Source organism: Myotis daubentonii, chromosome 13 (assembly GCF_963259705.1).
Source record: "Myotis daubentonii chromosome 13, mMyoDau2.1, whole genome shotgun sequence".
NCBI lineage: Eukaryota > Metazoa > Chordata > Mammalia > Chiroptera > Vespertilionidae > Myotis > Myotis daubentonii.
The window spans coordinates 36,195,441-36,213,554 of record NC_081852.1 but is presented as its reverse complement, the minus strand read 5'-3'; the positions used below and the strand labels follow the sequence as shown (position 1 = coordinate 36,213,554).

Genomic DNA, 18,114 nt, shown 5'->3' with positions numbered 1-18,114 from the left:
CCATCTTCCTGCCCTGCCCAGCCCGGCCAGGCCCGGCCACTGTGGAGCTGAGCCCTCCCTTCACTTGGGCTCCCACCTGCAGTGAAGCACGGCGCCTAGTCACACCCCCGGGCTCGGCATAGCACAGGTGCAGAAGGTGGGTAACAAGAAACTCTCTCCAGCTTGGAACAGAAGGGACTCCCTTCTTTCATCTGTTGTTTACTTGTGGTTTGAGGTCAAGATTCAACTGAGGCCAATGAAGAGATGATTCTATACATAGTCAGCTGATGATGGAGCTGCTTTGGGGTTGCCAGGAATTTTCCAGGAGGTGGTACGGTGTCCCCAGGGCAGCCCTTTGTGGACCTAATGAAAATCTGTTGTGCCAGGCTGCTCAGCACTTAGCTTTGCAGGTGTTCCCGAGGCAGCGAGGCTTACACAGTGCCCGGCCACTGGAAAGCAAACCCTCCCCAAAGGGAGGTCCGCTGCCCACTCTGCCGAGGGCTAGCTTGGATGCGTTCTTAGCTGGAGATAACAGAATCCACTCCAACCGGCTTAAGGAGAAAGGGGTCTATCAGTGGAAAGAGATAGCGTGCAGACCCGTTGTGAAGGCCAAAGACAGGGAATCGAGGTTGAGCTGCTAGGAACAACTGCCCAATGTGAACTGGGGAACGGAGCTGCCAAGGGGTGGGCTGCCTTGTCACGGTCATGGAATAAGGAAGCAGCTGCGGCAGAAGCAGCCACCACGCTGCCAGCAGAGTCCCGCGGCCGTGATCCAAACCAGTAACCTCCCCGTCCCAGGCCCTGCCTCTCTTCCCAGTGGCTCAGTTCTGAGTGGAAGTCTCACACTAGGGCTTCTGAAAGGCAGAACCTCAGACAAGTCTGGGACTGTCGGCACATGGGGGGCCGCCTGTGCACCCTCGCTGGGTTTAAAAAGAGTGGAGAGTGGAGCTCTCTACAATACTTTCCACGAACCCACTCTCTCCCGTCCACTGGCATATTAAAGAACAAAGCTTTTTTTCCGTCCATCTGTCCTTCCATCTGTCCATCATCTATCCACCTATATATCCATCCATCAATCAGAGTTTTGCACTTTGGGTATTTTATTTTTATGAGTTTCAGAAAGTATCAAAAAGATAAGGATTTTTTTAAAAAAAAGTCTAATAAAATATCATTATTACACTAATATTTAAAGCAGTAACCCGTAAATATCATCAAATATCTAGTTGGTGTTCAAATTTTCCCAATTGTCTCATAATTTTAAAAACAGTTTGTTTGAGTCAAGTTCCAGATAATGATGGTTTAGTGCTTACAACATGCAGTTGATTGATGTCTCTTCAGCTTCTTTTAATCTATAGCTTCCTGGCCCCTCTTCCCCCACAGCCTTGTTCTCCCCTCCCATCTTTCTCCTCCTCCTGTTTTCCTTCTCTCTCTCTCCCCCGCCTCGTCCCCCTGCCCTCCCCCTTCTCCACTTTCTGCTCTTTCTCTCCCTCTCCACTTCCAATGTCTTTGTTAAAGGACCTGGGTCACTTGTCTTAGAGAGTCTCTCACAGTCTGGGTTTTGCTTCCTGTGTCTCTGCATTATCCTCTGACGTATTCCCCCGTATTTTGTATTTCCTATAAAGAGGCACTTACAGCTAGAGGCTGATTTTATTTGGGTTTAATCGGAATACTTGGGAGGTTTGTGTGCACCACTCAGAGGCTTGCGATACCTGCTTGTCTCTCTTTTGGTGACATAAGCAGCCAGCCGTGGATGATCATTGCCTAGATCCTGCATTTCATTAGGGGCTTGCAAAGTGTTTAGATTCTAAGTCCTTCATTCCTGCCTCATTTATTAGCTGGAATAAATGAGGGATGGACCAAACTCGGCCAGGAATTAAGTGGCCTGTGTCATCTTCCAAGTGCTTCCTGGACAGGATGGGTTTACTTGGCAAAGCAGAGGGCGTTGGCCTCCTTCTCGCTCTTTTTGTCTCTGTGGGCCACTGTTTAACTTCACGCTGTTAGATGGTATATATCAGTGGTCGGCAAACTCATTAGTCAACAGAGCCAAATATCAGTACAATGATTGAAATGTCTTCTGAGAGCCAAATTTTTAAAACTTAAACTATATAGGTAGGTACATTGTTATTAACTTAATTAGGGTACTGGCTCACTCAATTTGTGTATGAATCGTGTGCGCCTCCCCAGCGCTGCATATCCCGCGGCCCCTGCACCTTGTCTCCTGTCACCCAACCGACCGACACCCCTCACTTCTTCTAACGCCACTTCTTCAAAATAGACTTGCCCAGGCCGAAAACCGACTTCTACGCATGGGCCACAAAGTTTCAATCACACTGTACGTGCGCGCCCACACGTGGTATTTTGTGAAAGAGCCACATGCAAGGGGCCAAAGAGCCGCATGTGGCTCGCGAGCCTCAGTTTGCTGACCACTGGTATATATTCTCCAAGAGGAGGTAAACATTTTATTTTCCCTTTACAAAAGTGCTACACGGCTATTACAGAAAATACCAAGAGCCAAAAGGTAGGGGGGAAAAAAACCAAACCCATCCATAATCTTAACATCATATAATTATTTCTTAACATTTTGCTGTACTTTCTTTTAGTCTTTTTGACCATACCTATATAAATAATGTCTACTTGACACAAATGGGATTAAATGTTTATAAACTTAAAATCATCTAATATTATTAGTAATTTTTCATGTCATTGTTTTTTCTCTAATATAATTTTTAAATTTAAATCTTTATTGTTGAAACTATGATGGATGTCCCCCCTTTCCCCCCATTGACCCCTTCTAGCCTGCCCCTCTCCCCCACCCCCACCCCAGGCCTTCCTTCACCACCCTACTGTCTGTGTCCATGAGTTATGCATATATGCGTACAAGTTCTTTGGTTGATCTCTTTCCATTCACCTACCCTCCCCTGCTTTCCTTCAATATAATTTTTAATGATTGCACAGCATTCTTACTCTGTTGTCTATAATTATTCACATTCTTAGTTAATCTAGAATTTTGCATTCTTTTTACAGATGAAAATCTAAAAATGCTTTTCTGTTCTGAAATCAGTGTAAATATTGCCCAGTGGGACCCATAGCCCACTCTAATCCACCCTAATGTGGTTGAGTGACCAGTGGTAAATAAAGCAGGTGCTTTTTCCTTCTTCCCTCCCTCCCTCCCTCCCTCCCTCCCTCCCTCCCTCCCTCCCTCCCTCCCTCCCTCCCTCCCTTCCTTCCTTCCTTCCTTCCTTCCTTCCTTCCTTCCTTCCTTCCTTCCTTCCTTCCTTCCTTCCTTCCTGTTTCAGCTTGTACACATTGCATAGAACTGACCTTCAGCCCTGCAGGCCTTCTGCAACTCTACCTCAGTGTTAGGCTGCCCCAGGAGAGAGTGTGTGTAAGCCTTTTGTTATCAATACACTTTAATCTTATCCTTGTACCCAGCCCACAAAGTTATGATAATGAGAACTTGAACTCTTCGGGACGTCACTGTGAAAGATCTTTCCTCTGTAGGCATCAGAAAGTGCTGAGAAGTCTTAGCTGAGCAACGTGCAACGGGGAGGAAACAAGAATTTGGACCACCATTTGCTTTCCTGGACGCAAGAAGTCTTTTGAGGGGTTGAATAAGGTAAGAATGACTCTATTTTCTTGGAGAGGGAGGGATGGATCTTGAGTCATCCATTGCCTCAGAGATCTTGATGAAACCCCAAACCTCCACCCCATTTTCTTAGCTTTGGAAACCCATTTTGCCATATCATTACTTTTTTCTTTCACAGTCTTGAGCAATAGGCACCTCAGCATGGTAAAGATGTGACAAGTGGCTTGCTGTTGTCTCATTAGAGCCTCATCACTGACCTTCTAGGACAGTGGTTCTCAACCTTCCTAATGCCGAGACCCTTTAATGCAGTTCCTCATGTTGTGGTGACCCCCAACCATAAAATTATTTTCGTTGCTACTTCATAACTGTAATTTTGCTACTGTTATGAATCATAATGTAAATATCTGATATGCGGGATGTATTTTCATTGTTACAAATTGAACATAATTAAAGCATAGTGATTAATCACAAAAACAATATGTAATTATATATGTCTTTTCCGATGGTCTTAGGTGACCCCTGTGAAAGGGTCGTTCGACCCCCAAAGGGGTCGCGATCCACATGTTGAGAAACACTGTTCTAGGATTATGCTAGGTTAAGTGGGAACCATAAGGAAATGTATATTCCTTTAAAATGTAATTCTTGGTCCATTTGCCTTCTGAAGCAGACAAGACATTTGCTTTAATGTTTGAAAGCAGATTTTAATCATTATGAGAAATAACTAGCACTAATGGCTTCAAAAAGAATTGTGATATGTTGGCAGTAATTCTGGCAACAAAGTAAGAGTGGTGAAACACATCACTGAAATCTGAGTAAGAGGTGGAAACTCTGATGTTAAATCAAGTGCTGCTGTTGACTTGTGCAAAAGGCCGGTAGTGGTAATCAGTCACCAGAGAAAAACTAGCCAAAAAAAAAGTATGATTTTGTTGTTTGTTACACAGGCTCCTGTCACATGACTACATTTTTTACATATATAATGTGCCTACAGATGATCCGGGGTTGGGAGGTCCACTTGTCCATCATCCATTTTTTTATTGCCCTTTTTGTACAGAAGTTGTCTCAGCTAACAGAAAGGCTTACAGAAACCAAAGTTTAGAGCAAGAACTAGGTGTACTGGGTTTGAAGTTTGCTACTGAAACAATAGCTAATGACTAATAAACCTCTTTGGATCATCAGTCTCAGAGGCATATCTTAGATGTGCTTCCTGACTTCTGGGGGCTGTCAGTGAAACCTGGGACCCAGATGCAGAACTAATTTGTTCTGCCCTAAATTTAGAGTTGTTCCTACTGCTGATCTGGATGGTGGTCACGGTGCCATATGGATGAGGAAAGTCTGCCAATAACCAGGAAGTTTAGGAAGACGTTTCGGTCTCCTTGTCCATTCCCAGCTCAGCCCTTCCTCTGAAGTGTTTGCTGGGTGACTGATTTTTAACCTCTAGTCCAGGGGTTGCAAAATAAAATGACTACCAAGACCAGGTAGTAACTTAGATATACAAGATCCATGGGGTAGGGGCTATAGCAAGTTGGAGAAGGCATGCACCATCTAAAAAGAACAGCACCTACCAAGTTTTGAAACTTTTGGCAAATGGGAATGCTGGCTCAGTGTTGCCACATTTTAGAAAGTATTTTGAAAGAAATTTGAAGTTTCAGATTTGTAAATGTGGACTCTATAGAAAAATTGTGAGACTTAATCTTTTATCTTGTCAATTAAGTCAAATTGAAACAAAAAAAATTGTCTGGGCTGTACTACACACAATTGTTTGTTGCCAATTTACAACTCCTGGGGGTGGCAGCATCTTAGCCACCATTGGGGCGGAGGCAAGACGTGGGATTCCAACCCCATCTCACTGCTCAGGCTTCCTAAAGCAAGCCCCTTCCTGTGATTCCAATAATCCTCTAATGGTACTCTCATATAAACGCCCTTCAAGGACCGTGAAGAACACAGAGTCTTTGCCAATTTGGAACCCAGTGATGAATGTCAACATTTTGAGTGAGCACTTATTACATTCCATGGAACCAACAAATTATTACTTGCATTATCTCCTCTTATTTTTATGGGAACTCTATGAGATAGATACTAAAATGATCACCATCATATTCCTATTTACAGATGGAGAAACTGAGGCTCATTGTCTGGGATTTCCCAAGTTCAGTTGCAGTAAGTGGCAGAAATGAGATTTGAATTCTGGAGTCAGACTTCAGAATCCAATTTTTAATGACCATTATTATACTTTCTCCTGTTATACGACTTTTTAGCTTGTATAGTCCCTCCGCGTAATGATGAATTCTCCTCCTAAAATATCCCAAGGAATTTGTAAGGACATGTTCTGCTTTTGTAGAACACAGGGGCATTTGTATTTTTACCCTCTTCATTTGCTACAAGGTTTGCAAAATGTGTGAAATCCTTATCACAGAAGAGGAAAATGTTATTAACACCTGGCTTGAGACCAGAGATGCCACCCCCCCTTCCAGGCCATTTTCTTCTCAGGTAGTATTTAGAGTTAGAACATGAGGTGTAGAGGCCCACGGTATGGATTTCACCTCCACGTGGACAAGATAATTTTACTGAGTCTGTGATCACAGAGGAAAGCCCCCACCTCAGCCAGCCTCCTCCCAAGTACAAACAGTGTGGGTGGGTCCGTCATCCCCGTGGGCAGAAGTGCTCCAACCTAGACCCATAAGCAGCATCATCACCCTGAAGGAAAGCAGCAGTGATGTGGCCGAGGAACGCAAATAGATTTTCACTTAGCTGCCCTTGCCAAATGATGAGTGGTGGGTGCCAGGACGAGTACTGTGCTGAGAAAGATTTGGAAACGCCATCTGAACTCATCAAAGAGTGCTGTGATGGACTGGTCTTGTCTGCTATGGGCTTGGGATGTGGAACTAGTGGTGAATGTGCTCTCTACTTGCCTGGTATAGTCTGTTCGTATGAAAGAGCTAAGACGTCTTAGGCGGATGGAAGCACATGCGTTTTAATTTGTGATTCTGTCTTTTTCTGTCTCTTCCTTATTTCTTCTTCCATCTCTGCTTCTTTCTTAGGAAAAATGGCCAAACGTACCTTCTCCACATTAGAGACGTTCCTGATTTTCCTCCTCATAATGATGACTGCTGTCACGGTGGCCCTTCTCAGCCTCTTGTTTATCACCAGTGGGACCATCGAAAATCCCAAAGGCAAGTGTCATGGGCTCTCTTGGATGCTGCGCCTAGGCCTGCAGGAAATTCCTCGATTACTGTGGACTCGAAGGCAGGAAACAGTGTCTGTTGATAATGCTGATAATGGAGGCGAAAGGAGAAGAAAGATCCACTAAGTATCAATTAGTCTTTTAAAAGCCTTGAAGACGGGAGTGTTGAATTCACACCCTCAGGAGGGCCAATGAAGCTCTGTAAATGAGCTGGAGTCGGGAGGGGTCCAGGAGGAGGCAGCTGCAGTTTTGGTGAAGAGGGTCCCCAGCCCCTCCTGAGTGTCAGCTGACTGTTGTTATGATTAACACAGACTCAATTCTCCTGAGTTTCAAGAGAAGCTAGAAATTTGGGTGTTTAGACATAGCTTGATTTCTTTTTCAGCACTACAGATGAATTTAGTTTTTAAAAACTGTCTAGGCTCTTTTTATAGGCAATAATGGGCCCATGGGTCTTTATAAAGTAACCTCTAGTCTAGGTTATATTATACCTGTTAAATGAGTAGAGAAGACAGTGGGGTTTGAATGCTCTGACCAAGGTAAAGGGAGGGCTGGACTCAGGCCAACTGGAGAAGGAGATGCATGTCTGAACCCCGGTTTTCTGCTCGGTGGCCTTTTCTCTTTTCCAGTGTATTCTCCACCATGTCCCCGTGCTTTGAATTTCCTGCAAACACAGAGGACCAGAAATCCTCCGTGCCAGGAGTGGGCAGAGCAGGGTCCTGGACTGCTAGATAGGAAAGGCTCTGTAGGGCTTATTTAGTTTTAGCTCTTAAAATGAGACTCAGGGAGCCCTGGCCAGTATTGCTCAGTGGTTAGAGGGTGGGCCCACAGACTGAAGGGTCAAAAGTTCAATTCCCAGTCAAGGGCACGTACCTGGGTTGCAGGTTCCATCTCTGGCCCTGGTCAGGGTATGGGCAGAAGACAACCAATAGATGTGTCTCTCTCACGTAGATCTCTCTCCTCCCTTCCCCCGCCCTACCCCCTCCCTTCCTCTCACCCTCTCTATAAATCAATGGGAGAAATATCCTTGGGTGAGGATTAACGAGAGAGAGAGAGAGAGAGAGAGAGAGAGAGAGAGAGAGAGAGAGAGAGACTGACTAACTCAGGGAGGTTGTCTATAATTACGGCAACTATTTCCATAGTGGAATTTGCTGTTTATTGAAGGGTTACTTTGTGGCAAGCACTGTAATCCGGAGCCTACATCAATTTCCTATTTAATTCTAATAAGGTTCCTATGAAGGTTGATGCCAGTCTTAGTACCATTTTATAGATGTGAAAGCTGAGACACTGCTCTATATTTTTAATATGCAGTAACATATTTATTGTTCAAAACAACCCTTGGAAGTAGGGTATTATTATTATTATCTCTATTTTATAGATGAGAAAAATTGGGGTGAATAGCTTAAGTAATTTGTTCAGCCAGTAATTGGTAAAATCAGTTTTCCAATCCAGATTTCTGGCATCTGTACTTTTATTCTCAATGCTATTCTGCCTCCCTGATATTTGTATGTATATGTGATATACATATTGATAAGAAATGTAGTGTGTACTTATGCATATATGGTGACATGGAAATTATTAACATAAGATAGAACTATGTCAACAAGTATACAATGATCTAGGTTGCATTAAGAATAAGTCTTTAGCCCTGACCGTTGTGGCTCAGTGGGTAGGGCATTGTACCATGCACTGAAAAAGGTTGCTGGTTGGATTCCCAGCAACACTGTGGGCTCAATCCCTGGTAGGGGGTGTGCAGGAGGCAGCTGATTGATGTTTCACTCTTATGTTGATGTTTCTCTCTCCCTCTCCCTTCTTCTCTCCCTAAAAATATATATGAATAAGTCTTTTAAAAAAAGAATAAAAGTCTTGAGAAGGCTGAGGAAGATCAAAGCAGGGTAGAGACAGCTGAGGTGGCACCCTGGAGATGAGGGTTTGAGCTGGATGTGAGTGTGATGGAAATGAATCAACTCTGAAGGTGGTAGTGGAGATTGGTTGGTGGAGTAGAAAGGAATAAGGACTCTGGCTGGAAAGAATGGCAAGAACGAATCCCAAGAGGCTGCATTTAGTAGGTTGTGTGTCAGGAACCTGGCACATGGTTTGTTTGGCTGGTGTGGAAGTGCATGGTGAGTGAATGAAGGGTGACGAGTTTGCTAGGAATGGCTTGTGAGGAGAAGCTGAAGGAGGTTTGATGGAGACCTTGATTGTTTAGTTGGAACATGTGCAGTAAAGAAAAAGATCATCCTTAGGAATGATATAAAACAAGTTCCTGAGATGTTTTCCACCTGGCCAGGGCGGAAAAGGCACCTGATTCTCTGATCATGGCTGGGGGGCTTGTATTTCCGATGGCTGGGTTTCCGATCACTGTCAGTGGCAGGGGGCTTCTTCCTGCTTTCCCTTTCGCCTCCCTGCATTGTGCCTACATATGCAAATTAACCGCCATCTTGTTGGCAGTTAACTGCCAATCTTAGTTGGCAGTTAATTTGCATATAGCCCTGATTAGCCAATGAAAAGGGTATCGTCGTACGCCAATTACCAGTGTATCATACACATAAACAATATACGAAGATTTTTTTCCTCAGGAACCTGAATTAGGTGTTCTAACGAATGCTGACACGTAAGTGATCTGAATTGTGGTTTCTTAAATATCTTACTCTATTTTTATTTTTTGACATTTTATACATTACTTATTTAATTGAGTTTATTGGGTGACATTGGTTAATAAAATTATGTAGGTTTCAGCTATAGAATTCTACAGTACATCATCTGTACTGTGTGTTTACCACCCCAGTTCAAGCCTCAAATATTTTATTCTATTTTTTGGATTCAGGCTTTCCATCCACTGAGAGCCCTCAGGCCACCCAGAGCCCCACAGCCACCCAGGGCTCCACAGCCCCTCAGCGCTCCACACTCACACAAGGTCCCACAACCACCCAGGTGGACCCAGTGACTACCACCCCAGAGCCTCCTCTATTTCAGAACTTCAGTGGCTACCACATAGGTGTTGGGCGAGCTGACTGCACAGGACAAGTAGCAGATATCAATATGGTAGGTAAATCATGGGCTCCTCAAAGAGACTGTGAAATAAAATTTTATTATTTTGAATCCTGCATTTATTCCTGATTATTATAGCATCGTCTTGCTTTCCTATTGACTTCACTGCTGTGTAAGACTATGAGTATTGTCCTATAAGGACAAAAGGATCATTTATTTAACCACAACTCCCTTGGAAAGACAGTTGGCCACTTTTTATGAAATGGCAGGACTAGGAAACTCAAATATGACAGAGGATGGGTAGGTACTGTAAGTGACTGAAGTAGGTCAGTGTAAGATGTTCAACATCTAGTGATCCTCAGTTTGGGGACAGTAGGAAGTTGTGGGCATGGTGGTGCATCTAGAAAGTGCACGGCCCCAACTAATTGTTGCCATGTAAGCATGTGGACTTAGGGTTGCTATATCTGACAGTTTTTTCAAGAGAAGCCAGAAACATCTCTGGACTGAAGATCTGAGGGTTTAAGTATCTCACTTGGAAAATGTAGGCAACTCTAGTTAGTTAAAACTGGAAACCTGGCATGGGCCAACAGTGCGTTAGCCAAGTAAAACCTTTCAATGTGTTAGGTGTGGTCTGTTTGCTGTTAGCATGCAACTTCTTTGCTCTGATGGTGGTAACACTGTTTGTATCAACACTTCCCTAGGAAACCAGAGCTTGAGGTTGTCTGATGGGATTGTCTCCTGTCTACCAAATAATCTTTAGCTTCAAGGAATTACAGTTGACCCTTGAACAATGAGGGGGTTAGGCACACCAACCCCCACACAGTGGAAATTCATGTATAACTTTTGACTCCCCCAAAACTTAACTGCAGTTGGCCCTTTGTAGCCACAGATTCAACAAAATGCAAATCAAAACATTATTTTTGGTCCACAGTTGGGAATGTAAAAATACTATTTTAAATCCCTGGTTAGTTGAATCCAAGGATGTGAAACCTGTGGATCTGAAGGGCTGACTGTATTTATTAAAAAAAAAGTCATACATAAGTGGATGTGCACAGTTTAAACCTGTGTTGTTGAAGGGTCAACTGTATTCCTTGCTGTCTATTCTGAAAACTGACTCTTGAATCATTGTAACCCTAAATAAACACCCACATGAGGGCAAAGCAAGCAGTAGAAGGAGCATTCTGAAGACTTGGGTAGACTTTAAGGGTGGGTTTTATGACGTGGTAAGAGAAGGGGCAGGGATAGGTGTATTTGATCTGACTTGGCTTAGGGAGGGACAACATGGGAGAAGCCAGGGTTAGGTACTTAACCATAAAGTTAAGGTTAGATTACTTAACCATAAAGAAACCATTTTCTTCAGGTAAAAAAAACAAAACAAAACATACACATTGGCAACTCAAGTGAGGGAGCCTTCAATTTCAGGATGTCCCCCCTCAGTGTGCATGGTGGGAGGGGAACTATTTCCTTGCATAGTACCTTGGACTGGCAGGAGAAAAGGTCTTATTTCAAAAAACAGAGTAGCCCTGAAAGCTCTCCAGGACAGTAACACAATTCTGGGCCACGCCAGCTCCTCCCTCACCTATAGGGCAATGAATAGCTTCTGTCAAGCTTTTGCTACTTTGCTTTTACTTATTTCTACACAGGAGAGTAAAGACTTTTTTATGATGTTGGCTTTATTATTGAAAACACATACATTATCTCACTCAGAGCTTTCAGTGACCTGTGGACTGTTTTTATTTGTCTTTCTTAAGTGAGCCTGCTTTCTGGTGGGGTGGGGGTGGGGGGCGCGAGATGAGATAGAGCGCCTATGATTCTCTCTCCCCCTTTAGGTGGGCTCTGAGGGTCTCTCCCCCTTTAGATGGGCTCTGATTGTCTCTCCCCCTTTAGATGGGCTACGGCAAAGGTGGCCAGAATGCACGGGGCCTCCTCACCAGGTTGTACAGTCGTGCTTTCATCATGGCAGAGCCAGATGGGTCCAATCGAATGGCATTTGTGAGCATCGACATAGGCATGGTATCCCAACGATTGAGGCTGGAGGTAAGTGATTGATGTGAGGAAGAAATGACTTGATGTTAAAAAAAAAGTCACTAGCTAAGCCCTCCTTGTTTTTCATCCAGTGAGTTCCTACCACCTGCAACTTTATAGGCTCTTGACAATCCAGCAGACAGAGTGATCGAATTTTCCATTCTGAATCATCTTGGTCAAGATTTGCTTTCAATTCTGCTGGTGGTGCATCATCATTATTGATTGCTAATGTTATTTGAAAGTTTATTACTTTCCAGGGGACCTTCATATACATTATTTCATTTAATCTTCTTTGATAGAAGTCTGAGAGTGTCAATTAATCCGTAACCCTTCCTTCAAGTTTTTAGACAACTGAGAATGGATGTAAGTAACCTGATGAGAATTAAAAATACAACACTGAAATGAGGTTGGCCATAGATTGCTGAAGCTGGGTGACAGGCAGACATGGGGATTTTATTATATTACTAGTAGCCCTGCACACGAATCTGTGCCAGTAGCTCTCTGTGGGGCCTGGCCGCTCCACGCCCACTGCCCAGAGGCTCTCTGTGGCCCAGAGGCCCATCTGTGGCCAGGCGCGGAACACTTGCCTTGTCGCTGGGGCAACGGCGCAAGCATTCCATGCCCCAGCCTGGCCAGAGGCCCATCCTCGGTGGGGTGTGGAACATCCCGCCTTCCCCCCCCCACCCTCCCAACCTCCCCCCCACTCCCCCCTCCCCCTCCCCCCCCCACCCCGGCTGCTCTGTGCCTGCTGCCCAGAGGCCCTCTGTGGCCAGGGTGGAATGCTTGCCTCGTCGCTATGGCAACAAAGCAAGCATTCCGCCAGGCCGCTCATGCTGCCCACTCTTAGCGGCCGCCCCCTGGGACTGGGGGACTCCGGTGGGGCTGAGAGGATTGTGTGCCACCATCTTGTGGCTATGGGTGCTGCCATCTTTGTGATGGATAATGGTTAATTTGCATATTACCCTTTTATTAGATAGGATTCTGATTATGTTTGTGTGTGTTTGAAAATTTCCATAATAAAATTTAAAAAAGAATAAGTTAACTCAATTGATCTTTAAAATGGATTGTAGAATATGGCAGGCTCTTCTGTGATTTTCCACAAATTTAGGTCTTGTTATTTCCCTGTGGGGAGAGTTGAGTTTAGCAGAAAGGTGCATGGAGGACATGTCTTGGGCTACCTGAGACTTGTAAGGCAGACAGAGTGAGAGCAAGGGAAAGAGAGGAAGGGAGAGGAGATGAGGTGGGGAGGAGTGAGAAATAGAGTGGTGGAAATGGCTTCCAAGTCTATCTCTCTGAGCCAATTTCTGCTATATTTTCTGCCTCAGATCAAGTCACAGAAAAAGAATGTGCTCTCTGATGTCTGTTTACATATTCATGAGTGAGAAAGGGGGGAGACAAGAGTACCTAGAACAATGACCATTACATGTTGGTTATTCAGTGATGGGAAGACCTAAATACCTTTTCCAACGTCACTCTATCTTGGGGGTGGGGGGGTGGAATGGAAGCCTCTTCCATTTATGGAAACATGAGGAGTGGGAGATTAAGTAATTTCCCCACCCCTACACTTACAACAAAACTGAGGTGGGTCTGTTTTTATCCCCTTTTTATGAATAAAGAAACCGAGTCTTTTAAATATATATATAGTATTGTTTTTTTACAGAGAGGAAGGGAGAGGGATAGAGAGTTAGAAACATCGATGAGAGAGAAACATCGATCAGCTGCCTCCTGCACACTCCCCACTGGGGATGTGTCCACAACCAAGGTACATGCCCTTGACCGGAATTGAACCTGGAACCCTTTAGTCAGCAGGCCAGCGCTCTATCCACTGAGCCAAACTGGTTAGGGCAAGAAACTGAGTCTTAAAGAGGGCAATTAACTTTTCCAAATTTACACACTTGGAAACTGGTCAAGTTTGGTTCTTAACACATATACCTGATCCCAGAGTGTACATTCTTAAAAGAACATTATTCTATTATCTTGGAGGGAAAATGCATTGATAACCTGCTTTCTGCAGGGCATGTTGCTAGTCATTCAGGGGACACACAGCTAAGTGAGTCATAATCCATGTCCTCTGTGAGCTCTCTACCTCGTTGGGGAATAGAAGAAAGGCCTGTCAGGGAAATATGCAAATAACTAATTTACTGGAGTAAAGTACAGTGACGTGTTAGTTATCTATTACTGATTAATAAGTAGCCCTAATGTATAGTGGCTTCAAACAACAAACACTCATTATCTCACACTTTCTGTGGGTCAGAAATTCAGGAGTGGCCTATCTTGGGGGTTCTAGCTTAGGGTATCTTGAAATCAAGATATTGGCAAGGACCGCAATCATTTGAAGACTGGAGTGGGGCTGGAAGATCCACTTCCAAGAATATTCACTCATGTGGCTGTTGGCAGAGGGCCTCACTTCCCCACGGTCCATATCCTCATGACAGAGCCGCTGGCTTTCCTCAGAGCGACTAATTCAAGCAAAAGAGCCGGGAAGAAGCCACAGAGCCTTTCCTAACCTAGGCTCAGGAATTGCACACCATCACTTCCACCCTGTTCTATTCATTGGAAGTAAGTCGCTAAGCCCATTTCACACTCCGGGATAGCAAAGTTAAATTTCACTTCTTGAAGGCAAGAGTATCATATAATCTGTGGGTATACAGTATTTTAAAACCACCACATGGAGATGCAGGAAATGAAAATCAGGGGGGAGATTTTCAAAGTGGAAGTGACACTTGAATGGGCAGAATTTTAAATGGTTTACATGAGGGGGGAGAGCTGAGAAATGCAGGGGACGGCATGAACAGAGGCACAAGGGAGGAATATAGACTCCAGAGACAAAGCTTGGTTAGTTCTATCAGGACACACATAGGCATGGAATTGGAGATGTGTCTGGAAGGTGTGTCCATAATTATAGAGGTCCTGGGATGCCAGGCTGTTTTTAATTCTGTAGGTGATGGGGATTCTTAGAAACTTTTGAGTGGAAAGGTGATGCAATCACAAGTTTGCATTAGAATGATTACTCAGATGGTGAATTTGAGGTGGATTGGAATAGACTAGAAATAGAGGAGAAGACACAAATGGGCAGATTCTTTAAGTTGATGTCAAGGCTCTATTGGTGAGGGTCCATTGGGAAAACAGTAATCACACTAGGTATTTCAAACGGGGGATTTAATACAGGGGAGTTTTACAATATGTTGGAAGGCTGAAAGAGCTGTAAAGGGAAGCTAGGCTTGCAGGAAGGATTTTAACTCTGCCTGGCGATTTCCCCTACATCATGTGACTCACACAAAAGTTCTAAACCGATGGGGTGGCAGTGAGACTACATGGTGGTAAGAGGTCACATTAAGTGCTAATGGATCTGGGAACGAAGAGACATAAAAGTGAACACGTAACTTCGTTTCCATGATGAGTAAGGCACTGTTCTATATCCTCCTAACAACTGTATGAGGAAGACACTATCATTATGTCATTTGACAGACTGGGAAACCGAGTTGCAGAAGATCAAGTTAACTCGTCCAAGATTACACTTACGAGCTGTCTGGGCTGGGCTTCACACATAGGCACCTCGGGGCCAGAGTTCATGCTCATTACCACTGCACATGCTGTCTTTCTGAAGAGTCAGAGATGGCTCTGATTGGGAAATAGTGTTGTCAGTGGTAGCAATAGGAGAGTTAAAAGGCAGACTTTGGGGGTGGAGCATGGAGGGGAGAGGGGTTTAATGGGTTGGATTATAGACACTATCAAGTCAATAGTGGGGACCATTTAATCATCTCTTCCTAGCTTTACTTCCCCCATGCAATCTGAGACCCAGTGGGAAGGCCTTTACATGAACCCACTTGGTCATCCCCAGTTAACCCAAGGGAGGTTGGGGAAAATAAATGTAGCCAAACAAGTGCCATTAAGCTTACTTACTCCACCTGATTTGAGGCAGGTTCTCAGTCTCAGCTGTAAGATGGATGAAATTTCCAGCATGGAATGAAGAGTAAGGATGTTCCGAGAGTGAGGCAGGGCAGGAAAACAACGACTTTCCAACTCTGTCTATGACATGTTCCCAAGAGTGTCAGTGATAGAAAATGGGATGGAAACTGCAGAAAAAGAAGGGAGCTATAGACACAAATATAGCTTTTTCGTTCTATGTTAAAATATCCCTCCTTTCATGAAGTAGACAACATACTACTTATAATGGCTGTCTGCAGGCATTGCCATTAGATGATTGAATTCTTAATTTATTTTCCTTTTCTTTTCCTTGCAAGTCCCATGTGTCTGATTTGTATCAGAGATTGTAGTTTAGGATAAGATTTCTGTGAGCTGTTTCATTGATTCTTGAATAAACCTGAAGAAATAGACTTATTTCTAAAATCCTAACATTATAGTTTTGTTTTGTTTTTTTGGAATAAAAATGGGGTAAAGGTCAGGGGAGCTTTAATGTTGACTGGCAGTTCTTTTTTTCACTACCTTCCTATCTTGGCTACAAAGCTGTAAGAACATTAGCTTTTGACTTTAGTTAAACTTTCATGATGCCCCATTCATTGATTGTCCCCTCTTCTCCTTACACATATTTCTTCTTCAGGAGTGCAGTAGTTGCTGCACGGAAGAGTATTAAGAGTGATGAAGATTTTGGGTTGAAATTTGGATCAAACAGAAGGAACATGGAAATTTACTGGGTGGCGAATGGGGCTTATTTGGTCAGAGGGATGTGAGTCTGGTTATATCGCATTTCCTTTGCAAGCTTTACTGGTGCCCCAGATTGTTTCTGTGGATTTGGTAACCTAGCAATGGGGGTTTGGGGCATGGAGAGATTAATGAGACAAGATGGTTTTAAGATCTTCTTCCTGATTTAGTGATCACATGACTAGAATGAGGGTGGTGTAGCTCTTCATCTAAAATAGAAGATATTGAATGGATGTCTGTGTATTAAATATATGGCACATGCATTGCTGCTACTATTCCCTTAGGTGCCAGTCAGTGAAAGCCGATTGTTAAATATTCAGGAACTCTGTGAACTGTTTATTAAACTTTTGGTAGCTTGAAATTGATTATGGTGGGAGTTTTTATACCACACAAACTGGCAAACAATGCAAAGGAGGGCTCTTCTCTTTCTTTCAAAGAGACAATTATCAGGATACCACTGTGAATGCCATACTCCAGATAGACATCACTGCTAATCAAAAAAGGTGCTCTTTTCTGTTCAGCCCAGATTTGGATTCAAAATCCTTCTCAACACACACTGCTTCTGACAGAACACACAAGTAAATAGGACTGAGTGCATGAGATGAGCAGTATTTGCCATCTTTGCAAACAAGCTTTTGTAATTGTCCCTGGTATTAGCTGTTAGAATCTTACATTGGGGAAGGTTGCTTTGGGTTTGACACTTTTTGCTGCTTTTAATGATTTTTGACACAAAAAAGTCAAAGCACCTTTCATAAAGAAGCCACAACAATACCTAACTCTAGGTTGCTCTGGACTAAAGCATAATCAGGAATAGGTACTCAGCAACATCATTAATTTTCTTCCTGTTTTTATGTGTATGTATCGTACAAAGACCCTAATCATGCATTTGGATGTTCATTAGTTAATGAACTAAGTGAACATTTACTGAGCCTCTTTGTTATTAGTCACATATTCCCTTACAAAGGGTTATATGGAGAAGTCAGTTTAAAGCAGGAATAATCATATATCACTGTTCAGGACTTTTGTGGGTCAGGAAACCAAAGAGGCGGGGATGGGTGCTTCTGATTTACGTTTCCGCAGACGTCATGTAGTATCACTTCTGTGTCAGGAGGTTGAACTCATGGCAGCTGTTTGAAGGTTCACCGTGGCTGAAGGATCTCTAAGGTTGCTTACCCACATGCCTGGCAAGTTAGTGCTGGCCAGATGGTTCCTTTCCACAAGGACCTCTCCACGGGATTGCTGGGGTGTCGTTGGTCATAGTGTTGGCTTCCCCCTGATCAATAAGTGTAATGGTAGGTGCCAGGGAATATGGAGTTCTTCATGTGGGGAAGTGAGGCAGTAGAGTAAAGAGGACTTTGCACTGTCTCTGTTCACTGCTCCCACAGTGCTTTTCGCCCAGGTATTGCTCTCTTCATTTAAGGCTCTGATGAAGGGGAACCTCTTTGGAAAGGTCATTCCTCATGAACACCCATCACCTTCTTCTTCCTATTTGGCTTCATAACATTTATCACTGTATAATAGAATATTACATATTTCCTTTTTGTTTATTATCTTTCTCTCTCATTAGAATAAAAACTTCTTCAGAGTTTTTCCTAGTGCTTGGAACGGTGCCTGGATATTAATGCTATGTGTGAAAAGATGAATGGGGAAGAGTACTGACTCTATAGTGAGATTTGGACCTGGATTCAGGCTC

General features: G+C 43.7%; 1 protein-coding gene across 1 annotated transcript in view; it reads left to right on the top strand.

Annotated features, from left to right (window-relative positions):
• The window catches only part of ASAH2 (N-acylsphingosine amidohydrolase 2), a 79,873-nt gene that overhangs the window by 17,240 nt on the left and 44,519 nt on the right, over positions 1 to 18,114 (top strand). The window contains exons 2-5 of the mRNA XM_059662724.1: positions 3,412 to 3,595; positions 6,604 to 6,733; positions 9,563 to 9,788; positions 11,622 to 11,771. Coding sequence (XP_059518707.1) covers positions 6,609 to 6,733; positions 9,563 to 9,788; positions 11,622 to 11,771 — 501 coding nt within the window. The 5' untranslated portion in view covers positions 3,412 to 3,595; positions 6,604 to 6,608. The remainder of the gene's footprint in view (positions 1 to 3,411; positions 3,596 to 6,603; positions 6,734 to 9,562; positions 9,789 to 11,621; positions 11,772 to 18,114) is intronic.